The following is a 27933-nucleotide window of genomic DNA, read 5'->3' on the forward strand; positions in this document are numbered from 1 at the left end:
CGCACGACCACGAGATGCGGGCGCTACACTTTCAGCTGTGGACCAGAAAGACAGGAATGCGCTTATAAGATTCTTTGACGTTTCATACTCTTAGTAACTTAACAGAGCAGAAGTTGGTAGCCGTGTATATTTGAGCAGTTATGAGTTAAGAGTCAAGGACGCACGCGAGAAACTTGAAAGCGTCGAGTTGCCGCAGACGCACGGTTGCAGGCAGAAGTGTTTCTGTAGTTGGGAAGGATGGCTGCTGCGGAGATACTGCTGACCATAAGTAATCCTGTGCTTAAGGCATACCTCTTCCATGTTTCAGTACTTGGACTAAAAATGCTGTTGATGTCTCCGCTCACAGCACGCCAGCGTTTTAAGCATAAGGTACGATTAACGAAATATAAATTTAACTGTTTACTACGTAACTGTTGCGCATGGGTTAGAGAGAGAGAAATCTGCTAAAGAAGCTGAACAGTTTCATGGTACGTAGTATCTTGTCAATATTTCTTGAGTCCGCTGTGAATATTTCCTCACTTCCAGTGGAAGACTACTTTTGTTACTTAACTATTCGGTGTACAGAATGAAATGAGGGACTTTATTATTATTTCTTTGAGGAAAAAAAGAAAACATGGTGCCAGATTATCCTTCTCCCCTTCTACTGTGACACTCTGCGTAACGGTACTCTACGGTTTCTGAAAGTGTATTCTCAGAGACATAGGTAGGTGAAATAGCAGCTGCCTAATATAGGACACAAAAGGAGTGTTTGAATTGAATGCACACTTTACTTCGCCATCGATGTATTCCACGTCTTTTTGGTCGAGCTTCTGGCCACATTCGTGTCGCATTGATTACAGCCATTACTCCGTCATTTGTATTCCAATTCTGATTGGGCAGTTGCAGGAATTGAGTATAAAATTATAGTGGAGACCAGCTGAACGCGCTCGGGAAACTAAATTGTCAGGGCGCAGCCAACGAACTTGAGAAATTTTTCGTTTCCGCGCTACGTGTAGTGTTAATATGTGAGAATTGAACCATGGCCGAATTTTCACTCCAATTAATACCGTTACACACGGTAAATTTCAGTACGAAACAATGGAAGCATATGCTTAAAGATGTGAATCTTCACCCATATTTCATACCTAGATAAAAGCCACAGATATTATTTTACCTCAGAAAGATGGGATGAATTGCAATAATTGTGATTATTTAATGCGTGTATGTCGCGTACTTTATATAGCTCATATCTACGTCGAATTGTTTAAATTGCCGAAAGTGTTTGTAAATTTTCATGGTAAAACTTTTTCAGAAATCCGAAAGCAGTCACAATACGACTTTAATTAAATACCTATATAAGACTCTAAACTGAAGAGAGATTCGAACATTATCCACAAACGGCGCTACCACAGCCCTTGTTTGTATTGTTGCCAACATACGTTCCTTCGGGCTGTTACTGAGGTGTTGCCAATTATCACGATTCTTCGTTCCGTGTGTAACTGGACGTCGAGGATCGAAAGGAGTGTTATGTATTTACTTTTTCCGTTGTCGAGTCATTGAGAATGTTTAGTTATTAACAAATACGACATTACAGCAGATAAGCAATTTATAGTGACTAATAAAGTAATGTTCTGGTACCGGTTTCAGTTTAGTTTATTTTTGTCCATAGATCATATTTTATAATAGTATTACATATGTCACGTTGCAAGCTTTATACAGAATAAACAACATTGCTTACAAAATTACCAATTATACAGAAAAACAGTTTTTAATTACGTACTAATGATATTAACAGATACGGTATTGCACGCACAGCAAACAGTGGAGAACTCTCTTTCCTTAAAAAAAAAAAAAAAAAAAAAAAAAAAAAAAAAAAAAACACGGTATATAATAATGTATAATAATGATACACACAAACTGTCTTGCGGACGTAAAGGCGGTAGACAGCGTTATATAGGTCAATGGAAGCATCCGATTCCATCTGTTTGCTTTGAGCGATGACGTAAGGGTGTTGTGGTGTGTTACAGCACTGAGTTTATGAGTTGGTTGTGTTTGTAGATGTCTTCTTGTTGTGTTTGGTGACGGTCTCTTCTACATTTTGAGCACTACAATTGGGTCCTTTTTTCTCTTCCCAGGAAGGTGTTTTCCATTTCCGCACTAAGATGAGCTTTACTCAGTAACTAATTTTAAATTTATCTTTGTTCTGTCAATTTGCCTGCAAATATTGCTTCGCCTCTACCAACATCTAGCTTAGAGATGTCTCTTTCGGAGGTGCACAGTTTATAGTCTTTACGCTAAGTGTAAGTCTGTTATAAATTAATCAGCCTGCATTTCTAGTGCCGCTATTATCATTTTCAGCCTTTTGGTGGAAAGATAGCAATTTCCTCTGGTTCCTGTGTTGTTATAATGGAAATCTCTGTTTAGATGTGCTGTACAATTCACCATTAAAATAAGTATTGTCTTGTGTATGTGCCAACATATTAAAGTTAATATTTTAAATTTGCTTTTGCAGGATTCTGTGGTGTTAGTTTTGCTATGCATGTGAGGTCCTTCTTTTGAAGTTATAACTTTCTCTGAATATGTACATTTGCTACCCTAATTGGTTAAAAAAAAAAAAAAAAAAAGTGTGGAATGAATAGTTCGATATGCATTTTTAGCAAGACTAAGGTATCCATGGGATAGAACATTAGTTCCTTAAGATCGTTTGATATATTCATTGATTTTTTGGGTCCCATTTGATTACATTATATACAGGATGTGTGCTTGTAATATAGAACAAGTCAGTCCCTTCAAATGTATGGCTTACCACAGTGCTGAATTACAATATAGGACTTAAAACTGACAAGTATGATAGTAATGTTGAATGTATTTTTCTCTTTAATTATGTTTGGATGTTAAAGTTACTTATATACTCCTTTAATTTTGGGTGACTACAGAACAGACATATGATGCGTACAATATGTTAAAGAGATTATAATACAGGTAATAAAAACATTCCTCATTTTGATGCATATGGGACTACTACACTACAAAACTCTTTTTTCATTCAATAATAATCAAGATGTTTCACTTCTGCTATTCTGTAGATCTTGCTCTTTACTTGCTGTTATAAAATTTTATTGCACAACCACCTGTGGTGAGAACATTCACACAATAGTTCTCAAATGGCTCTGTGAAAAGGAACAGATTCCTATCATCAGTGAAATGAGTAACTGGAAGAACATTCCAATTGTTGTTACCAAACAAAGCATAATGTGAGAATAGACAGAACAAGGATCTTTACGAATAAGGTGTCTAATAAAATTGTTTACAGAGATGTGGTAACTATGTTGAAAAATAGTCATGCAACCTGTCTGTCAGTTTGAAGTGTGGTGCAGCATACAATAAAAGTTACTTGGGCTGCCATAATAATATGTAACTTACTTTTTGAAGTCGCCTCATATAATTACTATAAGCCTGTGGTAGGGTTTGTAGAACATGGCTTCTGCTCTGAAAGATTTGTAGAAGCCATAGTAGACCAAAATATTGATTTTATTTATTTACTCGTATCGATAGGCAGCAATTTACAAACAATATAAGTACAAGATTAAATTCATATGACGTCAATTTACAAAGAATTACATGATTAAATTCCATATGACATCCAAAATCCCGCTGTTTGAACTGCTGTATCATTGGCGATAACCAGATCGGGCATGGGGTTGGGAGGTTTCTACAGTTGAGCAGGTGTTGATGATCTTGCTGTTCGCCACATTCGCATAGTTCATCTCCTAGAGAGAAACCCCATTTCTTCAAATTGACCAAGCATCGGGATACACCAGTTCTCAGCCTCCATGTTTTATATGGGAGGTGGCGTCCTTTAGCAAGCTCTTCTTTAGGGTTGTTCCAGTAACTGTCTGATGGTGAGTTACACCAAAGCTGTATTCGATGATTTGCAGGTGATGTTAAAAGTTTTAGTACAGCATAGACCTTTCCCCTGAAAATGAAGCCAGAGTGAAAAAGTTTTAGTCTTTATGGCAAAAGACCATTTTTCTGTAAAAATACATGTATGTTTTGAAGTAGTATCTATTTTAAGTCAATGCAGTTTACCAGCAGGTAGATTCCATTCATGAAGTGCAACTCTGGAATGTGCAGAATACCTACCTATGGCTGCCACGACCTTCAAAATATTTCTCATCCACAAATTTCTTTACATATAATAATTGGAGGAAAACAATGAACACAAATCTTTCGAAAGCTGTAGATTTTCTTGTAGTTTATGCCTCAGATCCCTCATTTTTGCCATTGGCAAGGCACATTTCACTATCCTGATATAATAAGACATTTTCACTTTTACAATCCAAGACTCTTCTCAATATTAATTCATACAGTTGGTCTGTATGTACTGATAATTGTTTTACCTTTGTAAAATAAGCAGTAAGTAAAATACCTTTTGTGTCTCAGAAATACTGGCTAGTATCCAATATCGGCTAAAGAAAACATAGTAAAAGTGACAATTAAAGGGCCATCTGATTGGGGATGAAAGTAATAAGTATGTGAATAGAAACAATTTTTTTAAAAGTATTATACATGTTATTTCAATTTAGAAGTTGTTATTGATTATAAGAAAGAGTCTATTTGGAAAGCAGGTCATCTTAGAGCCGTAATATCATTCACTTTCCTTTATCCAGTAATTATGAGGTTAGGTGTTATTTGCTTACTTGTGGCAAATCTTTGACACAGTTTGGGACAGACAGTTGTGGAGAAGTTGGGTTTTGGACTGGTTTCAGCCTTTTTGCTGTATTGATCGATGCACAAAAATGTAATTCATAACTAAAGTCATAGCTGATTTTAATATCTCTTTGATCAGTTGTAGGTTCTAGATAACATCAGTTATGAGTGAGTAATTACACTGCACATGTTGAATGCCTAAAAAAAAATCTCCAAAGTCATGAGCCAGAACAGTCATGTGTTTAGTATTAACAGTCCAAAATATAACAAACCAAGTTTCAACAACACAGTAGGTTTCTAAACAACTGGCTAATAAGGCATGGCACATTCTTCATCCGGTAAGCAAATAGCCTGCCCATTGCTGTGGTCATATGAAATGACTGAACATATTTGCTATGGCCATTTTGTATTCCAGTGCTGTTAGTCTGTGTATTGACAAAATTTTGTGCAGCTAGTATTTATATCCCTTCAAACAGATATAACAAACCCTGTCACTTTAACAAGCATATAGAGTCAAAAACTGACCTGGGCTTGTTTTGGGGTGGCTACATAGATCCCGGTGAAGAGATCATTCAGTGCCAGAATTGACTTGTGAGTATTCAATTCAACTGATAAGTTAGTTGTGTGTTTGTATGTGCTTCTGACGCTTTACATCAGATGTAGCGCTTGAAGTGGAATACGAACTGGATTCACCCATTTTATCCAGCAAAAACCTGTTATGTCTGTGGCATGTAGTGTGTATGAGTGATATATCAATTAGAAGGATGAGGTGAGATTGGGAACTTGGTCTTATGCCTGGTGACAGGGCAAGTTGGAGGAGCAGGCATTGTTGTGTTGCTGTTCCAGCCCTGAGTCAGTGTTGCTGAAGGTGGGGTGCATGCTGAGCCTGGTGTCACAGCTGGAGCTGATTCCAGTGACAAATCAGCTAGCCATGACAGGCTGTGGCTTGAAACGGATGAGGAGCCACTGACAACACATCGTATCTCTGTGTGATGCTGAATCTGAAAGATCAGAACTGTGAGCTCACATAATAATGCCTCACCCATGGGAGCTGGACTCACTCTGTTAGGTACATCATACCGAACAATATGCAATGTCTACACCCATATAGCAGCTCTGCCAGGCTTCTGCAACTGACGAGTTTTATTTATAATTTGTGAGAAAGTTTTTCATGCTTCCCCTCATTGATGACTATCATTCATAATTTGTGAGAAAGTTTGCCAAGGTTTCCTCAGGAGATGTAAGTGTCATCATTTGCATCTGAATTGGGGGCCAATTTTAGACACTATATTGTGGGAGAAAACTTTGCACCAAAGATATAAGATACGTAATGCTTAGAACACAGCATTTGCAATAGATGTTGTCATAAGGGTCACATATAGGAAACTGAAGAGGACATATAGCACTAGTAGCCCTTCAACAGTGAAGTATAATCTTTATACATATCCCCTAAAGATGCTCTTATTTAGTCCATAGCAGTGGGGGAGGAGGGGGGAGGCTTTGTTTTGGGTGCATTCTTTGAAGACCTGGCTTGCCCTATCAGTATCAGCATTAACAGAAAATCAGTGAAAAAAAGACACTAGATCACAATGGTAGTTCATTAAAATTGCCAGTTTCATCCTATACTTAGGGCATCTTCAGACAGCGCCATCAGCTGAAGTTGTCGATGCCTACAACAGCCAGCTGACCTCAGTCTCTGTTCCAGCAACTGGATTACAAGATTGCTGCTTCTCAAAAATGTTACCAAAACTCAGCATTAATGTCTGGCAAGTACATATGGCACCACATCAAAACATTCATCCTAGTCATTCCCCAGTGCAGTTAGGGGAGAAACTGGAGGATTTGTAGCAGGAGCATGGTCGGAATGGTAATCCAGTGTTCTGCTTCTTCCATGGCCAACAGCTGTACATCATTTCTGCTGCTTAACTGGTGTTACAAAGAAAAATCTGTATGCTAGGCTTATCCATACTATCTGAACTGAAAACCATACCCCATAAAGTAACATAACTTGCCTTTCCGACTGAGGTGCTTTGCAGGGAGTAAAGAGAAAATCAAGTGGAGCTTTGTACTTTAGAGGTGTACATAAAATTTTGTACCTCCATAAATAGTGGCCAAAGTCTCCGAAATTTAGTTGAGGTACTGATAATCTTTTTGAGGCACAGTAAATTGGTTGTTTGAGGATGTCAGCATTCTTGTGCAATGATTATGCTGATGCCTTGTTATGATGCATCCAGTGCTAACTTAAGGATCTAACATGGTGTGAAGGTTGCATGGCAGGGAGCAAATTTATAACACTTTTTCAATTATGCAGATTCCTTCTGGCAGGCCGCAGATAAAGATAAAACCATTTTTGTGCTGCTGGTGCTACGAGTTGTCTATTTGAGCACCAATAGGTATAAATTTGCTATAATATATTGCACATCCAAAAACGATTGCAGTTATTTTAGATTATTAGAAGTTGACAGTTTGTGAGCTGTCATTGTTGTGTACTGTTGTATCAGAGTCTAAGAAAAGGTGCTCTACATTTTCCAAGTGTCGCTCCCACATAGCCTCCATAACTTTTGTGTCTTCCATTTAGTTTGCAAGTTACGGAAATCATTGGAGGAGGTGACCCGGTATTGAAATGTGGTAAGCACACTTGTGATTTGAAACATGGTCACCAGTTATGGCTGTACATTCTATAAAGCATGTGGAAGACTATGGTCTGTTGGCTTTCCTTGCCCACAGGCAAGCAAGTATCCACTAAATCTATTAAAAGAAATACTGTTTTCACAGCTAACATAGCCAACTGTTTTTCTGATCAGTGAATGTGGCAATGATAAATATTGCAGTGCATGTTGATGGTCAGCTTAAATCACCACATATCCTTATATACAGGTGTTGTATTCTGAACAATAAAGACTGGAGGTGTGAGTGGAAAAACAAGTTTAATCCCACAACTCAAGTTCACACAATATCTGATTACAATTACTGTCAGACAGAATTGTACACTTTTAAGTCCCTATCACAATCATACAACACTATCACTTCGAGTCTGTATATGTCCTTAGTTACATACAGTGAGTCCAAATACTTCATGAGACTGCAGCCCAACTTCATACTTACACCCATGGCGGGGCATGTGCTTTTAATTAGTCTGGGTGTGCAGGGGTAAACAGGCAACTGGTGAGCATGCAGTGTCATGACATGTAGTGATTGGCCTGCAGTTGGTAGGTTGCTATTTTCTACATATGCCAGCAGGGGTTACTGCAGAAGCGGCATAGTGGTGGTTGTGCCTGTGCTCTTAAGTGGCGGTAGTGCCACCGCTGCCTATTGGCCATGAACTGAATGCCGTCTGATTCCTGGCTGCAAAATGCTTTGCACCATGCTGTGGTCATTGATGATAATGCAACAAGCTTTTCCTGACAGTCACCATGGGCAATGCCCAGTGATTGAATAAAATGGGTATAACGATGCCTGTTGCCTGCATCCTATTTAGTGTTGCTTTTACGAGCTTGCACACAGAAAGTGCAAATGGTTGAGCTTAAGAAAAAAGATTTGACTGGACTAGTATTGTTTGCTGATCATTTGCTGCTTTGGTGATCAGAGCAGCAAAAAAGAAGAGCCTAGCAGATATCCAACTTTATTAGCAGCTGGGTGAAGGTCTAATTGGAACTCCAACTTGCTGATGTTGATACCCAGTATAGTTGTTACCTTGCTAGATGTTTCATTGAATGATATTTCATTGATTGCTGTGGATACCTGTGACATGCTGTGGAACATTACGTGAAATGTGGCATTTCCACTTGGCAACAAAGGCAGAGGGCAGCCAGGTCCCTGTTCCTGTTTGCAATCATTGCATACAGTGTCTCAGTATGGTTTGTGTTAATACTGTGTATGCTGTTGCAATCTGTACATGACTTGCACAATGTGTTATTACTTTGTTTACTACAAAGTTGGCCTGTTGTGAGTGTTGCGGAAGTGTGGCCCTACATTATCAATACCAATGAATTACACTTGGAATCATTCAACTTGTACAAATACCTGGGTGTAAGAGTACATTGGGAAACAAAATGGAATCACGAATGAGGCAGATGGTAGACTTTGATTCATTGGTAAGATACTTGGAAAATGCAATCAGTCTACAGATGAGTGTTTTACAAAACACTCGTACAATCCATCCCGCATTATTGCTAAAGTTTGTTGGACCCTTAACAGGGGATAATGAATGCCTACTGTTGAAAGTGTGAAAAGAAGTTCAGTGCAAATGGTCATTGGTTTGTTTGGATCATGGGAGAACATCATAAATGCTCAAAAACCTGACTGGCATATCCTTGAGGATAGAGGACAACTATCCTGTGAAAACCTATTTACAATGTGTCAAGAACCAGCACTGAGGGTTCTATAAATGTACTACAGCTCCCTTCATATGACTCCCATACATGGTGTGACGACAAGATTGGAAGTGTTGGACCAGTCATTCTTTCCCTGCTGCATATGTGGATAGAATGGGGAAAAAACACTGATATGTGTTGGCAATGGGGTGTACACTCTGCCATATACTTCAGTGGTTTGTGGAGTGTGGTTGCAGATCTAGACAACAATTGTGATGACATGGTATGTACAATGTGCTTAGAGTACCTACCAATGTTGTTAGTAGCAAGCCACTGACTACTTTCTACTAGCTGTCTTTCCACATATCAGCACCTAATTTTGCCATGATGGTGATTTGTTAATAACTTACAAAAGCTATGAATCTGATTGCTGTCAGCTTGTAAACTTGGTAAGAAATGGAGACTGTTAACGTGGACATATATGGTGGTCAGCCAAGAAATTAAAACAAATATTGCTGGTACTAAATTCATAACTAAAGAGAACTGAACAATTTCACAATCTTGTGTACTTTACTCTGTTGTACCTTCTGAAGTAGCTTCTAAAAGTATTTATGTAACAACAATTGCTGTTCTTATGTTATATCTCATTGTCATTGTCTGATATTAAATAATACTTTGCTATTACTGCTTTCATGCCTCATCAGATTTTTATAAGTCCTGAAGACGCTGCGTCTATGAAAGGTGCCAAAGTGAAATATGATCATCCTGATATTGAACGAGTAAGGAGGTAAGTACATGAAATAAATAAATATATTACTGAAAGAAAGCCTACCCAATACTGTTTGGAAATGCAGTATAATTTAATTTTCTTCTCACTCTCATGTGTATTACTTATGTATAGAGTACATATTACTTTCATTAACTTTTTCACAACTGTACAGTTGTCATTTCAGTTTTGATGTTGAAGAAGGTATAACAATCTAATTGGTGCATAAATAATTTTTTTCTGAACATGTAGAGAGCAAAAGAAAATAAAAATGTAAAAATATTTACTGGTGTACAAAAAGTTTAATATATGTTATCCCTCGATTTAAATATTATACCATCAAGGCCAAGTATAATATTACACATTTCCCAGATCACAGTGATTTCATATTGAAATTTAGGAAGTGAAACATTTAGAACAACTGTGGCTCATGATTGTAAAAGCAGCTGCTTGACATGTAGCCCATAAAGCAAGAAGCAAATTGCTCTCTCTCTCTCTCTCTCTCTCTCTCTCTCTCTCTCTCTCTCTCTCTCTCTCTCACACACACACACACACACACACTCACTCAAATTGAAATAAGATAATTTCACCCACCTTTAGGACTCATCTAAGTACAGAGCCTTGTACATCAGCAGCAGCTTTTGTACATAATCAAAATTTTGGTGCATTTTTTGCTATTGAGCATTCCTCTGGTTGTCTTAAGAGAGATTTTTATTGATCATTGATTTTATCATGTACAATGATTTAGGACTTGTCATATGTTAAAACACAAAATAAATAAATAATAGTGACTGTATACAACTCATGCAGATAATTAAATACCAGAACAAAAGCAAATCATACAGATACATACAAAATCATATGGATAACCCAATACATAACTCAAACAAATTCTATATTTACATTGTATCCAATAACACATGGCTATGTTTAACTTAAGTTATGGATGTCCTCAAATTTACGTACTCATCACCACTGTAAAAGCTTTCATTTATAATTATATTCTTAAGTTCATTTTTAAAAATGTGAAGCTTTGGTATCTTTTTAACCCTTTAAGGGAAGGGCCCTAAAAAGAATTTTGGGTTCATATATTACACTTTTTGGTACAGGGCTTTCTTATGTACTTCTCTATGGAAGTCAGTTCTGTGTCTAGTTCCATAGTTGTGGTAATCAGTTCAAAGAAAAGAGCTGGGGATGGGATTTAAAAAAGCATATGCATTCACAGATATAAATAGATGGAAGAGTCATAACTTTCAGTTCTTTGAATATTTCCCTACAGGACGCCCTAGATGCAATCCTTTTTATAGTTCTTATTGCACATTTCTGGACAGTAAAGGAGTGTTTTGCTAGACTTGAAAAACCCCAAAATATGACACCATATCTCAGTGGACTATGCATGAATGCATAATAGGCACTCATCACTGTTTCTTCCCTGCAGGAATTTTTGAGCATTCTTAATATGTAACAGCATTTACTTAGTTTTTTTTTGAGCCATTCTGTATGTTTATCCCATTCAAGATGCTCATCTAACCAAATTCCTAAAAAAATTTATTATATGAAGCTTGTAGTATTTCCTGCTTGTCAAACTTCACTATTATGTTAGGGATTACTTTATTTGAAGTATGCCTGTTATGCATCCATCACATTTTCTTCTCATTAATAAGTAGACTGTTTTCTCTAAACCGTTTAATTACTTCATTCCTTATTTCTGTTTTTTTGAGTAGGGCAGTCACATTCTGAGCTTTAACAAAGCGGCTAGTATTGTCAGCAAAGAGTACAGCATCAGGTTGTGTTAAGTAACTTGGTAAGTCTTTTATGAATATCGGGAAAACAGAGGTCCCAACAGTGGTACTTGGTGTACTCCACTGAGTGACTTTCTCATATACAGAAAAGACGGATTTACCATCATGAACTGTTTCCACTTTCTGGTACCTGTCAAATAAGTACGATTTAAACCACATATGAGCAGTGCCATGGACTCCATAGCAGTAAAGTTTTATGATCAATAAGATCAAATATGTTAGATAAGTCTAAAAACAATCCACAGTTTATTTCATTATGGTCAATGGAATTTAGAACAAGTTTTAGGAAATTATGTATAGCACTTCTGCATGGTCTATATTTTTCTAAATCAATTTTGTTCATTGGGAAATATTCTACATTTGTTCAAAAAAGCAGAGTCTTTTGTACATTATTCTTTCAAAATTTTTTGAGAAACAAGACAACTTTGATAAGGGTCTATAGTTTTTTGCATCATAGGGTCACTGTTTTTACATACTGGTTTTATTATTCACAGCTTAAGTTCTCTAGGAAAAGTACCAGTGCTGAAAGAAACATTAATTATAACAACAAGGTGAGGAACAATATATTTGCTGAGTTGGATTACTTTGTCAGGAATGCTGTGTGTACCACAGGAAAATGTATTTTTTGGTTTGCTGATTGCATTCTCTGCCTCTTGTATTGTTACAGGATACAAAAACATAGTTTTAGGATTCTCAGAGATGTTATGATTAGCCTTTATGTGACTGATTTTTTATAAGATTTTGTACTAAACTTGTACAGTGGCTATTGAATATAGTGGCAATTTGTAAAGGATCATTTATAGTTTTGCGTTTGCTGTTAAGAATAATGTTGGTGTCTTTTGCTTTGATTCTGCCCGAGTTTGTATTTATCACATTCCAACCTGATTTCATTTTTTTAGCTGCACTTGTTTCTGTTGATGTATGAGTCATTGCTTAATTTTTTTGCTGCTGTAATGACTTTCTTCTACAGTTTCTGTAACAGTTTACATACTGTTTCAGAGCTGGCTTTGGCCTAGCTGATTTACTTAACTTGCTCTGAAGATTTTCATATCCCCTGTGTTATCCAAGTGTTAGTTCTGCTTTTTACTTTAATTTTCTTTAGAGGGAATGCAGTTTCATAGTGATGTTTGTAACAAGCTGAAAAAGACTTAAACTTCATATCTACAGTGTTGTATTTGTCCAAATCCCAGTTTGAAATGTTTAACAATGAATTAAAAATCCTAATGTTGTTCTCATTTATACACCTTCTGTAGAAGTATTTCTCACTTTTCCTGGAATTTGTGCTGAGTACATTATTTACACTAAATTTTATTGCTTCATGATCTGAGAATCCAGTGTCAATCACTTCTGTACTATGATCAAATGCTTGCAAGTCAAAAAATATTTGATCAATTGTAGTTTTATTGGTCTTTCCAAGTCTAGTGTATTCATGGACAGTGGGTGATAAATTATGTGAGCATAGTAAATTATTCAGTTTAAACACATTTTAACAGGTTATATTAAAGTTTACATTGAAATATCCAACTACAACAATATTTTCTGTAAAATTCCATAATTCACAGAAGACCCTTTCTACACTGTCCAAGAACACCATAAAGTTGCCAGGGGGGGGGGGGGGGGAGATCAGTATATGCACACAATGATTATTTTGTGTTCTTTAAGTTTGCAAACACAATATTCAAACACTTTTTCAATGTTATTTATGTTACTGAACGTAATTTCTTTGCATTCCATTCCTTGCTTGACATATATGCATGTTCCTCCACCTGTAGAAGTCTCTCTACAGAAGCTACTAATAACTTCAAATCCTGTTATTCTAGCAGTACATGCTTGGTTTTCCTTTAACCAATGTTCACTCACACATAAAACTGAAACATCCTTTAGCTGATCAAGCAAAAGTACTTCTAATTCAGCAATTTTACTAGTTATTCCCCGAATATTCTAGTAAGAAATTACTAGTGATTTATTGTCCTTGGGAACTGTCACACCGCTCATCTCAGTGTTTGGTTGCTGGTTGTCTTCAATAAGAAATCCTTGTAGTAGCCTGGTGGTGACACTTTTCGTTTGCTTAACAGATGGGTGGTTTTAACTGAGTGGTTTAGTTGACACTGTTGTTGATGTCAGTTGTGTAAGATGTCTCACTGCTTCTGAAAATGATTGCTGTGCAGTGGAGCATGCTGTTGACTGGGAAGAAGGATGTGGCAGAATAATGGGGTCATTCTCCTTGCACATTCCTAATAAATTTATTATGTCTCGGATTTTATGGCATCGTAGTGTCTTATCCTTAATATTTAGATGTAGGCCATGGTATGCAAAGTCTTTCTCGCAAGGAACTCTACAGATAAGAAATGTGAGTTATGGAATGCTTTTCAAATCTTTTTAAACTGCCTATTGGCCTTGTTGATTTCATCATTCACAATAGAAGTGGTTATAAGGCTGTGTCTATGAGGAATCCCTATGACAATTACAGGTGTTCTCCTAGTGGAGTTCAACATTTCTTTCAACTTGTTAGTGGCTCTGAATATTTCATTTTTATATGCATCAATAGTGCCCCCAATAATTATTGCACATTTTAACGAACTGGAGATATTTTTGGCATTTATGTTTCTTGTGATTTCATCCTAAGGTGCCCCACATTTTACAATGGAAGCAGCATTTACATGAAAATCGTCACATATGATTCCAGCAAGGCCATGTCCATGGCCTTCAGAGTATATCATTACTTTCAATCTGGAAATCTGGGAATTGAAATTTGTATTTATTTGCACATGTTTGTTTGTAAAGTATGTTGTACCTGGAGGTAGTTCTGTCTTCTGTACACTCTGTGTATTGAACATTGCATTTTTAAGCAAATGACTGTATGTGGGCCTACTGTGTTCTGTATGTAGTTCAGATTTCCCTGCACTCATTTCTGCCTCAGTTCCACAACTGTTAAGTGCTGAATGATACGTGTTTTCACACTGTTTACGACACACTAAATTCACTAACCTAAAATGTTCACAACTGTTGTCATTATCATTGCTGTCTGAATTGTTACAAAGGCTTTGCATCAATGCCTGACTGTTTTCTGCTGGAAGACAAGTGTTTTCACTCTGTCTGCAATGCACTTTCTTCATTGACCTAACATGTTCATGACTGTTGTCATCAGTAATACCGTCTAGATTGCTAAAAAGGCTTAGCATTATTTTTTAAGCATTTTAGAATACTGTCCACACATTTCCACAACAGACTGTAGAGAAGTCAATACACTCACTGTTTGTCCACACCCAAACACTCTGTATGGTACCATCTTTGTAATGTACAACAAATTCTGATTCCTTTATTAACAATTTTATGACATAGTGTATGCCTTACAGACACCAAGAAATTAGTTTTCACTGATCGATTTTGACATGCAAGTCGCCAAAGTGGCATCAAATCAAAAGACTTGCACCCAGCAAACACTTTCCCCAACAGGAGGCCCTGGCCAAACAACCTTTTACTGAACGATTTATACCCACTTCAATACCAGGTGCCATATTGTTCATTTTTTCTCCTGTATTCTCAGCTATAGCTGAAATTTATCAATACATAAGAAGCTAAGCCTGCAATAAATATGATAATCTTCCATTGTGAACCGTGATTTATTAATCTTACCACATAAATGACTAAATCATTTGATTCAGGTATGGAGCCACAGTGATTTTAGTGACAACTCCATCATTATTAAAGTAAATCTTATGAAGTGTACCTTTGTACAATACTTGGATCAGAATAACAAACTCATTGACAGCCAGTAGCTTAAACAACAACTACCATTACAACATTATATCAGAAAGTGAAGTTTGTCATCCTCTTTTCACCACTGACATATAACATTGTTACTTAGGTTTCAGTTACCACAGATGACACTTGCAGCTGGTAACCTAATTGCTGTAATTTTTATCATTGTCTCTCTGTGTGTGGTACGTTTAATTCACTTAACAGAATGTTCGAAGCTAGCAGAGAAATTTGAGACTAAAGTGATAAGGTTATTGTAAGCTTGCAAAGAAAATTGAAGTTATAGGCCTTAAAATAAGATGATGTGGATGTATCTGTTAAGCAACCATACGTCTGTTGTTGCCACAGACATATTGTGTTATGCATACAGTGACTGACAGATATCACCCTCCTCATGCTCAACAGTGTTCAACTGTCAACTACATAGTTACTCTAATCAAGGTACAAAACAGTGCCAGTATGGAAGAAAAATTTCTTAATGTGTGTGATACTAAGTTACAGTTAATTCAAATAATACTTTCAAGCAGTATGAATTCTTACACCGAAATCTAGTCTTTTTTCCGGCATAATATTCTGTAGCTTTCTGTTTTATGGAGCTAATGATACCGTGAGTGTGTTTTTGTTCCTTAATTTATTATGGAACTTCATTTCTATAATCTGCAATGGCTGCTCTGTTTGATAGACCAATTTTGACTGTGCAGTATACATGTGGTTAACAGTTTTTGTGTGTAGCATTAGTATCCAAGATATTTAAAAAGACTGATTTTGGCTATAGAAGTTTAGTTACACAAGAGGCAATCAAAAAGCAATGGGAATTTTCGTTTTTCTGAAATAATCTTTATTTATTCACCATCAACAGCAACTTTTCCCCCTTCAATATAATCCCTCTCAGATATAATCCACTTGTACCAGCACTTTTTCCAGTCTTGGAATCACTTTTAGAATTCACTGTTCATTATTGTTAGATGACCCATAGATTGTCATCCACGGAGAGTGAAACGAGATGTCAGGATGAGAGTAGATTTGTTTAATTAACTTCTTTATTCTGGCCCAAAGCTATAGTTCATCAGGAACATATTGGCGGAGGCATCCAGTTGCCTCTCATGCAAAACAGTATAGTCCAGCATTGCTGACAGCGCAAAGAGCTGGGCCAAGCATGACATCACTTGAATGCCACTGACAGTGATATTCCGGATGCAACTGTGATGACAGCGTGGCAGTGCAGGTGACGGTACCTCTGAAGCAGCTGTGACCTCCTCCCAGTGAGCGGGCAGCTCTCTGATCTGGCAGCAGCTGCTCTGGTGACTCAAGGCAGTCTGCCCTGCCATGCGATCGAACAGTCAACCCTGTACTGCATTCTGGGATGTCGCTCTGGGTATCACAGGTTCATGGTGTAGGCTGTGATAATGAGATGAGAATATTTTAGAACATGAATGGCTGAGTACTTATATTCTCCAGACTACGTTCATTTACAGCTTGACATGCAAGTGAGGAAAGGTTTCTGACCTTTCATTAGCATATTGCAGAATTGGCTGTTGCTATACCACACACAGCTGGCTCTGTTTCGCAATGCCAGTCGGCCATGTTTTGCTTCGAAATGCATAACACTCTTGCCAGCATGTGGATGGGTCTGTTGCAACTCATTCCGCTCTGGTGAGATTTTTGACCTCTTAAGAATTATTCTAACAGTTGGTTTCCTTAACCATATCTCTTAATCTTACACATTTCTACAGGACCTCTTGCCCTGCTCCTTAGCTCAAACACAATGGAACTTATTTCATTACTAGGATTCTTGCACAATATCTTCTAACTCTCTATTCCAAACTTACAACCTAAAATGAATCAATTATCCTTAATACCACACCCTTGTGTGTTCATCTTCCTTCTGCTGCTTTTATGTTCAGGGTATCCAGTCTACTGGAATCTGAATAGCAGCTGGGTCCGAACTCAGTCTTGTGCTTCAACATCTACAGACCAAAACAAGGACTATGCTCAGCAGAACAAGGGTCACCGTGGTGGTTGGTATGATGTTGTCTGTTTCCAGTACTTATGTTCCCAATATAAATTTACATGCTGCACTAAGATTTCCAGGGAATCTTGTTGCCCCTACTGGTTCAGAAATGTGTTTATAGACTGTATTAATTCTGGCCCTAGAGTTTGATTCAAACTGTTTAGATTTGTGGCAGTTACGACTTCCATGGGCTCCTGTCACCAATACAAACAAGGCTGTGAAGTATTCTGGTGAGTCATCCCTGAAATCTCAGCAGGTAGATGGAAGGTAGGCCTCATTATCACATGCGCTGTTCCACTTAATAATAAACTGCTCCCATTTAATTCTAGCCTCTTTGCTGATGTATGGTTCCACTGCTTGAAACAATTAGCCACTACTACCATCTTGTCAGAAGTAGAGTACAACTAATGTGTCTTGACCTGCTGAAAGTGCAATTCTGGCTTGATCACTTCTTTATTGCATTCACTGACTGCCTTTTATCCCATTAACAATTTCAATGTGCAGGAATCCTGCCACACTCATATTATCATATTCGGACAGACTGTGATCGCCACTCTGTAGCATTTTTGTAACTTTGCTCCCTCCATTTCTACAGAACTTCCCTTGTCTTTAGTAATTAATAATAGTTGCTGCATTTTTACTCTTACAGAGTATGTCAACAATCTGAACTTGACAAAATATGCATGAACTATGTAGCGCTTGTAACATTCTTGTTTCCCTGCTATTGGTGTACAAATGGAAATTTAAAATCTCCCTCCACCAGTTCTCACTGATCCTGTGGCTGCCTTGAAATGAAAAGATAAGTTTGTGTGTTTGGTTTCTAAAGCCAACCCAACTCCAGTGGTAGTTCCTTCTGTACTTTCCTTAGACCTTCCAAGTACTACTCTGGTGACAACTTTACCCCTAGCTGACCTTATACTGCCTGCTGCATAGCCTCCTGTAGTTCTGTTACTTTCCCTTGTGCTTCTATGGACTGCAACCATTTTATCATTACTACTTCCTTATCTAAGACTTCTGCTTTGGTTTGTAGTTCCCTGGTATTCCGATTAACTGCCTCTTCTGTAGTTCTGGCATACCGCATTACTTCTCCAGTCATTTGTCATAGTTGTCATGTATTATTTTTCAATATGTCTTCCTCTAAGCTTGCAATCTGCATAGTGTGCCAATCACTCATGGCTTTGTTCCCTTTTGCCCACTGATAAACCTATTCTGCAGTGTCATTAACTCTTTGTTTTCCTCATCAGCAGTGCCAAATATTGTTCTCATAAGCCAACTCCACCATTGATACAACCCCTCTTACCTTGCATATGTAGAATAACCCCCAGTACCTGGATCGTTTTACTCCTTAATTTCTCATATGCTCCTTGTACTCTCTTACATACACCAGCACTTCCTTTGAGTAACCTGTGCCCTTCCGTTCCCTGATGGAATTTGTGGAGTGCTTCTTCCAATCTTCTCACCTCATTACACATGTTCCATGCATTGAATACTGCCTGTACCATCCAGTGAAGACTGGCAATCACTGCATCTTCCTGCTTTGCGAACAGCACTTCCCCTTCCAGGTGCTGGTCCTATAACACTTCTACCCTGACAAAGACAGCATTCCCTCTACGAACTGCACCAAGTCGCCTTCTCTGCATCTCACCTGTGAGCAGGAATATCTATCACTTTCCTCCCCTTAAATTCCTTGCTGCTGTGCAGCTGCTTATACTAATTACACTAAATCTATACCTAATCAAAAAAAGTTAATTGACTATCTCCTAGGCCTTAATCCATAGGGGTTTCTCATTACCGATTCATTCACAACCTCCTGTTTATTGTTGGATATCTTTCTCCTCACTCTCCCTTTCCTGTCTGCAGCTCCTATCCCTTGAATAGATTCCAGATTCCCTTAAAAAGGTTTCAACTGCCCTCCTTGGACAGTTGTCATGCTCACTGGCAATTGAATACTGACATTTTTTTGTCTTTCCCTTTGATGTATACAAAGTTGATTGCATCACCTACTGACCAACCTTATACTGTGGCATTCTTGCTGTACACCCCACTACTACTTCCTGTTTCTCTAGTGCTCTTCTATTTGCCCTCTGTACTCTATTCCAAATTTTTCTAATGACTCTGACAAATTCCCTAACAGACTCTCCAGTCTTCCATTTCTTCATTTTCAATATATTGCTTGGTGCTGGCAATTTACAACCATATACTACTTCATATTGCGATAGTCCTGTATTCATATGCTGTTTTGAGATGTAGGCAGAGAGAACATACAAATAGTCATCCCAGTTGGTGTGGTGTGAGTCAACATAGTATCTGAGCATCCTCTGATTGTCCTATGCACTCTTTTAGTTCTTCCTTTGGCTTGTGGATGGAGATAACATGTCCTTAACTTCTTCACATTCAATAACGTACACAACTGCATATATAGATCTGATGTGAAGTTTGTTCTCTGGTCTGTTACTATTGTTTCAGGCACTCCAAACTTCAAAATCCAATTATTTGCAAGTGCTTGTGCCATTGTTGCTGCCTGCTGGTTTGGCATCTTGATCATTTCTAGTCTTGAAAAATGATCTGTGATTGTGAGTTCGAACTTATTCCCTGGAGGTGTTTTACATAATGGACTTAAAACATCAGTCCCCAGAAATTCAAATGGTACTAATTGTTTCAGATAACCTATGCAATGATGCTCTTGTTCGGCACAAATCTGCTGTCTGTACACACCCGCTAATATGTGGTCATGAGCTTCTTATAGCACTCTATTCCTTAGCTTTACTGGTACCTGCTGTCCCAAATTAGTTTCCCTGCATAGCAATCCATCCTGCATACAGACCTGTGACTGCTTAAATTACTGCTTACATTCGTCGTCCACTGTCATCCACGCTCTGGGCAGTTTGCCATTCCACATGCTCATTACCCCCAAAATGAAATACTGCTACTTTCTTCTTAAGCCACCCACATTTCTGTGCTTCTTCCCAAGCTTACGTGTGACGTTGATATCAAATTCACTTAGTCTTACTGCCCATCGTGTCAACCTACTAGAAGGATCCTTTAATCCCAACAACCATTTTAATGCTGAATGGTCTGTTATTGCTCTAAACTTTTTACCATACAGATAACATTTGAAATACTTGATTCCATAAATAAGGCCTTACACCTCTTTCTCCGTTGTGGAATAATTTATTTCTGCAGAATTTACTTGTCTCGGTGCATAGGCTACCAGATGTTCTACACCTTTCTACCCCTTGTGACAACACACAGCCAAATGCATGGTTTGATGCATCACATGTTAAAACAAATTGTCTATTAAAATCCGATAATACTAATATCAGACTTAATGTTAAAGCTTCTTTTAGCTCCACAAAAGCATACTTGCACTCTTCTGACCACACTAATTTAACACCTTTTTTTAACAATATTGTCAACAGTCTGACAGTATTCATAAATCCTTTTACGAACTGGCAGTAATACTTCACAACTTCTAAGAAAAATTGCAACTCCTTTACAGATTCTGATACAGGAAATTCATATACAGCTCTAATTAATCTTGAGTCTGTCTTAACCCCTCTTTAAATTATGATGTGCCCTAGGTATTCTATCTCTTCCATCACAAAATTACACTTTTCTGTACTCATTGTTAATTTTGCTGCTTTTAACCTTAGGAATACTTCCCTTAATCGTTGCATATGCTGTTCCATATCACTCTCACACACAATTATGCCATAAGGATATACTGAGGATTGCCATGGTTTTAAACCTCGGAGTACTTTGTCCAACAGTCTCTGAAATGTTACAGGTGTGTTTTTTAATCCGAATGGCATTCTTCTCAATTGGTAGTGTCCCCAGGCTGCCAAAAATGCTGTTTTGTGTTGATCCTGGAGTGCAACCTCAATCTGGTGAGAACCACTCTTCAAATCCATTGTTGAAAAATATTTGTATCGCCTTAAATGGTCCAAGGTTTCTGTGTTGTTTGGCAAAGAGTAGGCATCCATTACAGTTTTCTCATTTAGATCCCTGTAATCACAACAAAACATATATTTTCTTGTTCCATCCATTGATTGCTTTGGCACAATGACTGTTTGTGCCCCCCATGCATTATTACTTTCTTCAAATATTCCGTATTTAAGCTATTGATTGATAAATTCCTCCAAAATTGCAGTACCTAGGTATTCTGTGCTATTTGTGGTAGACTGATAATCCATTTTCCGTAGGAATATGGTGCTGTGTAATATTCATAGCTGGTAATGGCCCTTTTGAAAGAAATAAATCCTTAAATTCCAAAAGTAATTTTTTCCATCTGTTTGCTATTGCTTCCCTCTAGGTGCTTCATGTTTCCTCAAAATGCAGATACAATGGCATTCGGTGATTGTCCATGGCCGACACACTTGTGTCCCATTCTTCTCCTCCAGGATATCGCTATTAGTGATTTGCAACTTGTTTGTTAATCCTATGTCCTTTGCATTAAACTCATCTATAAAAACAGGCACCTTATTTTCACCCCTTATTTATGTATGCACACATTACCTCTTTTAACTAAGCAACCCACCTGATCTGATACTTCATTATCTTCTAACGATTCCACCATACACAAAATTCCTGCCAGCAAGCTAGACTGAACACTCACCCAAAGGATGCAAATCAAGTCTTATTGTGACCATTCATGGTTTAATCAGTTCGTCATCTGTGAAAGACTCCCCTTGCAACATTGCTACACTGGCAATGGTTGTACATAACTGAAACATTTTTCTGTCAAGTACCAACCCATGTCCTCGAAGATCAATTATGACACAATGCTGATATAAGAAATCTAATCCTAGAATCATGTCACAGCCCTCACCCATGTGTGGCACAATCTCTAAACATCAATTAAATTGAACTGTATCCAGGAAAAAGTCTATGACCGCCAATCCTAATGGTGTGACATCTTTATTCCCCATTCCATGCAAGCTATATCATGGTGGATCCCATTGCTTATGTTTCACCAGATCACTGCTGGTGACCAACACACGCATCCTGTGTTGAGTAATATCCTGCAACCCTTTTCTCCTACTAGTTCTCTTATCGCACATTCCACCTCTGCATACAATTTTGTGGCATCCAGTCTAACTGGGAATGACCATGGTGGACCTGGTGTTCTCATTTGTGTTTAACACCTTATTCTTCTTCAGTCCTGTACTTCTAAAACTATTACTTCCTCTTACTGTATTCACATTACCCTGGGGTTGGTGACACTGTCTTCTTACATGCCCCATTCATCCACACCTGAAACATTTTGTATTAGCTGCAAACACTCTCTGTTTACCCTGCATTCCAGTCAACAAATCAATCTTCTCAAACTCTAGCTATAACCACACTGCTGTGTGCAAATCCGTTGAACCCCATGTCCATACACGTCTTGACATTTCCGCATGCAACCCTCTTAAGAAAAGCATAGAGTGCCCTACACTCAGCTTCTTGCAAAATAATTTCACTGACTGCAGCGTCCTGTCCCAATTCATAGGTACATCCATTAATTGTCCTTATCCTATGTGAAGAGCTTCTGTATACCCTACACAAGTTTCAGCTTCCCCTGTTAGTCTCAATTTTGCAATGCTTAATAATTCCTTATCAGACCGACCTTCCATCTCAGCCAGATTTCCGAGGTCTCCCACAAAGTCCTGCATCTCCTCAGTTGCCTTACCAGAAAAAGATGCAATTAATCTTTCAACTGATGAATCTACATCCTGTTGTGAAGATCGCAATTCTGCCAGCCTACGCAGTTCTGTATTATCCGCTGTCAATTGTGCTACCTGCTCTTACACTATGCGTACTGCTTCCCTCTCTGATACACCTTGTATCTCTGGCTCTGTTGAAGCTTTCTCCTTGACAACAGTAGTTTTGAGAACTAACATTCAGAAGACAAGAAAATAAATTACATTAACTTAATTCTTACATTTACTCATGAGCATCTCGACTCTTGGCGTTGCCTAGCCATATGCCCCTAACAATTACACGCATAACATTTTACTGGAACTGATTCTGTACACGACACTGAGTGGCCCTCAAAGCACTGGGCACATCTAACAGGCGCTAACCAATCGTGACTTCCATTATCTCTAAAACTAGACAAATCTTTACTCACAATAAAATTTACTTTACAAAATGCACAATCGTCAAACCCTTTCTCCATGACCAAAATACAATCAAAATTTTTTGGACTCGCCATACTGTAGGCTGTAGGTTCAGACATTACTCTAAGAAGGTGACATCAATGATCTGACACCAGTGTTAGATGACCCATGGATTGTCACCTATTTAGAGTGAAATGAGATGTCAGGATGACAGTAGATTTGTTTAATTAACTTTTTTATTTTTACCCTCAGCCATAATTCATTAGGAACAGGTTGGTGGAGGCATCCAGTTGCCTCTCGTGCCTCTCATATGAAACAATAGATGTCCGGCATTGCTGACATCACAAAGTGTGTGGCTGAGCATGGCATCACTTGAATGCCGCTGTCAGCAGTGTCTCCCATTGTGACTGGGATGACAGTGTGACCTCCTTCTAGTGAGCAGACAGCTCTCTGATCCAGCAGCAGCTGCTCTGGTGACTGCTTCACACAAAGGGTGCTTAACTTCCAGGTAGTATTGTTTAGTACAGCCATAGGGCAGGAATTCTTGATGCACTATCCCACTGCAACTGAAGAAAACAGTGAGAACGACCTTTACATGTGATAGAACTTGTTGAATTTTTTTCAGTCTTGGCTCTTCAGGCAGTTTCCATTGGGACAATTGGGCCTTGGTTTTGACATCATACCCACATACCCATGTGTTGTCACCCATTACAACCTTCTTTAGAAGTGCTGTATTCTTGTTGACTTCATTGAGCAATTCATGAGCGATGTCTACGCAACATCATTTCTGGTCGAAATTCAACAGTTCCAGAAAAAACTTTGCTGTTACACGTTTCGTACCAAAATATCTCAAAAATTGCCTGGCATGAGCCAAAGGATAATGAAAACATCAGGAACCTCTCTGATGGTGATTCAATGATTTTTTAGAACCATTTTCTTTATTCTTCCACATAATTGATGTGCTAGGGCATCCAGGGTAGTTGTCTTTGTCGTGTCGTGATCCTCTTTGAAGCTTTTATACTAAATATAAACTCTTGTCTTACTGATGGTATATTCAATAAAAGCTACAGTCAACATTTTGAGTGCTGTGGTGTGCTATATCCCAGTTTTCAAGAAATAGTTAATACAAATTTTTTGATCCATCTGTTTCAAAAGTAAAAATTTGCCAAGTGCTCAAAAACACGTATTACCTTTCCATTGTCAACAATAAACTGAATATTAAAAACAGCTGAAAATGCAAATATACAGTAGGAAAATGTGTACTAAGAAGATAAAAAAGTTTTGAAAAGTAGATATGTAAACTCGCAAAATTAAAAAATTCTTGTTAATTTTTTATCCCACCTCACATGGCCCGTACAGCCATAAGTGGAAACTGACATCCTTTAAACTATTTATTCAGGCTCTGAACCATCTGACTATAAGTTAATTACCAAGAAATGGTATTTGATGTTCCCTGAAGAGCAGTGCTGTTGTGTATAGTGTCAAATTTTATGTGCTCCTAATACTACTGCATCAGATATGTAACTGTGCCTTAACATACCTCATTTGTTATGAGCCCAGATTACCCTTATGGCTATCCAACAGCAGCATCCAGCTCAAAATGTGCACACTGCCAGTGCCTACTTGTGAAGATATGAGAAAAAGTCTCAGCTTGCTGAGTATTAGGCATACAGGAAACTTAGGCAATGAGTTATTGCGATGTAGTGCACATTTCCTTTGTGTGACATTATCACTTTGTGGCCAATTGAGAGTGTTGGTAGACTGGATTCATCAGGAGATTAGAGATTCAAATCCAGTTCTGGTTTACAAGAACAAAGTAGAAGCAGTTTTGTTTAGATGACTTTTTGTGTGTATTTTATTGCCTGGTATGCAGGAGGAAAAAAACCAAGACAATTAGGATTTCCACAGAAGTATACTACCTACAGGAAAACTGATGTTTTCTAGTAGACTAGCTATTCAGCAGTTTTGGCACCCTCTGGCCTCCAGCATATTCCCACAGCTTAAGAAATTTATAGCTTGAAAACATTCTGATCTTAATGTAAAAGTTATGTAAGCCATATAGGGATATTTTGCAGACCTACTAGACTTACACTTCAAAAATTGAATCAAGTCATTAAAAAAGCACTAGATAAACTTCGTTAACCTAACAGGGACATAATAGAAAAATATCAGTTGCTGTCTTTTTAGCTTAAAAAAATATAGGCATTCACAATGAGGCAAGAAATTATCACATTGTTCTTGTAGATTTCCCATTGATTTCTGAACTCTCTTAAACTGAGTGCTGGACTGCAGATGAAAATTGCACCCTCCTCTTCACTGTTCTTTAGGTGAGCTAGTGCTCCATCTCTTTATCTGATGCTAAACGCTGTCTACCTCAGTGCTGAAACACTAGTAGAATGAGTGAAGGTGAAGTCTAATTGTTGTGTTGGCAGAAGAGCCAACACCGTGTCACGAAGGGAGGCCGAAATGCACACATTTTAGCTCACGCAGGCTGGCGTGAGGAGGGAAGAATTATACTGACGTGAGGTCTGGAACATGACAAGGAAATAGAATTCAGAAAGCGGATGTAATTAGTTTGATACTTAAGTTAATTCATTAATGATGAATGTCGCTCTTGACGGTACATGATTCACAATATTATCTGTTCAGAATACAATCATAGTAACTGAATATGGCGCCTTGCTAGGTCGTAGCAAATGACGTAGCTGAAGGCTATACTAAACTGTCGTCTCTACAAATGAGAGCGTTTGTAGTCAGTGAACCATCGCTAGCAAAGTCGGCTGTACAACTGTGGCGAGTACTAGGGAGTCTCTCTAGACTAGACCTGCCGCGTGGCGGCGCTCGGTCTGCAATCACTGATAGTGGCGACACGCGGGTCCGACGTATACTACCGGACCGCGGCCGATTTAAAGGCTACCACCTAGCAAGTGTGGTGTCTGGCAGTGACACCACACTAATATGTTTTACTTATCAGACACTAGATGACTCAGAGCTCATTTCCCATTTACTAGTGGTTCTTACGTAAGTAGAGGGAGGGAGCTACTGATGTCTGGTGCTTGCAGTTCTCAGCCATGTGGCTAAATTGTCCATCCAAACTATTCATCACTGATTTGACTTAATTCACTCAAAATTGTATCTACAGATTACCTTTCTTAATTACAAAAGAAGGTGCTTCTATATGTCAAAACAAGCAGGGAGAGGAATTCTTGATTCAATAGATTTCACTATTAATCTGTTTGGAATTTTTTAAATGTCATGTAATAATTTTAATAAATTAAATATGTTGTGATTTTAATGGAGAGTTCTAATTTAAAATTATTTTATGCTTTTGCAGGGGACATCTAAATGATTTGGAGAACATCACAGTGTTCTTTATTGTGGCACTAGCATATCTGCTAACAAATCCATCTCCAGGTCTTGCCATCAATCTGTTCCGAGCATTTACTACAGCACGAATTGGCCACACAATTGTGTACTGTGTCATACCAATTCCACAACCTACTAGGTTCTTATTTTTCTTTGTTGGTTGGGCCATCACATTTTTCATGGCAGGCAGTGTGATACTTCACTGTCTTTGATATGAAACATTACAAATGTATTTTTTTATCATGGTAAAACATTTTATTTGAAACAAATTTGCAATTAATTTTGTACATATTGTGGTAAGTAATAGTTTTTAATCTGGCGGGCTGATGTATTACTTCTGTGAATGATTTGCTCACTCTGCCTAATGTTTTTACAGTGGCATGATGTAAACAGACATAAAAACAGAAATAAAGACTGTTTGGTGAACAGTAAAATTTTCTTTGCTGTCTTATTCTGATATTCAACAAAATTATGAAAAGGCTGATTGCTACTCACCACACAGATGACATGTTTTGTTGCAGACAAGCACAACAAAAAGACTGTTCCATGTTTAGCTTTTGGCCAAAGCCTTCTTCAGAAAAGAAAACACACTCATGTTCACACCTCACACACACATTACCACTGTCCCCCAGCTGCTCCAGCCAGAATGCAAGTGTGTCATGTTGAATGGAAGCACCAATCTGGGGAGAGGGGGATGGGGTGGGGGTGGGGGGGATAAGGGGGTGATAGCAAGATATGGGTGGGGAGAGAGAAGTGAGTGCTGCCTGGCGAAATGTGCAGAGACTAGATTGTGGCAGGACAAGACTGTCAGGCACAGCAATGGTAAGCCATGAGGGAGGGAGGGTATGAGGAATGGAAATTGAGAGGAGCAGAGAAGGGACAAAGACCAGTTGGTGGATTGGCAGAGAGCAGCACACAATGAGGGTGAGAAACCGTTAATTGAGAGGAGGTGATGGGACAAATGAGGCAGAAACACTTTGGTGTAGGGTGTGGGGATAGTAGGTCATCCCAGCCTTGACCTAAAGTAACATACTGTCCCTATAACATCCACCCAACAATTTCTGTGCCCTCTTTCCCATCACCTTCTTCCAATTCGTGTCCCCTCACCCTCATTGTGTGCTGCTCT

At 38.3% G+C, this 27933-nt stretch overlaps 1 protein-coding gene across 1 annotated transcript; it reads left to right on the plus strand.

Moving 5' to 3' along the window:
- The first annotated feature begins 163 nt into the window (after positions 1–163).
- Positions 164–27241, plus strand: LOC124801882 (microsomal glutathione S-transferase 1-like). Its single transcript, XM_047263106.1, has 3 exons — positions 164–369; positions 9707–9789; positions 26776–27241. Exons 1-3 carry the CDS (start codon positions 238–240, stop codon positions 27017–27019), a joined length of 459 nt encoding a protein of 152 aa, XP_047119062.1. The 5' UTR covers positions 164–237; the 3' UTR covers positions 27020–27241.
- Positions 27242–27933: the final 692 nt, after the last annotated feature.

Source organism: Schistocerca piceifrons, chromosome 1, assembly GCF_021461385.2.
Source record: "Schistocerca piceifrons isolate TAMUIC-IGC-003096 chromosome 1, iqSchPice1.1, whole genome shotgun sequence".
NCBI lineage: Eukaryota > Metazoa > Arthropoda > Insecta > Orthoptera > Acrididae > Schistocerca > Schistocerca piceifrons.

Coding starts and splice junctions, on each gene's coding strand:
- LOC124801882 (XM_047263106.1), top strand. CDS start 238: ATGGCTGCTGCGGAGATACTGCTGACCATAAGTAATCCTGTGCTTAAG. Junction 370..9,706: donor GCCAGCGTTTTAAGCATAAG/GTACGATTAACG, acceptor ATGCCTCATCAG/ATTTTTATAAGTCCTGAAGA. Junction 9,790..26,775: donor GATATTGAACGAGTAAGGAG/GTAAGTACATGA, acceptor ATGCTTTTGCAG/GGGACATCTAAATGATTTGG.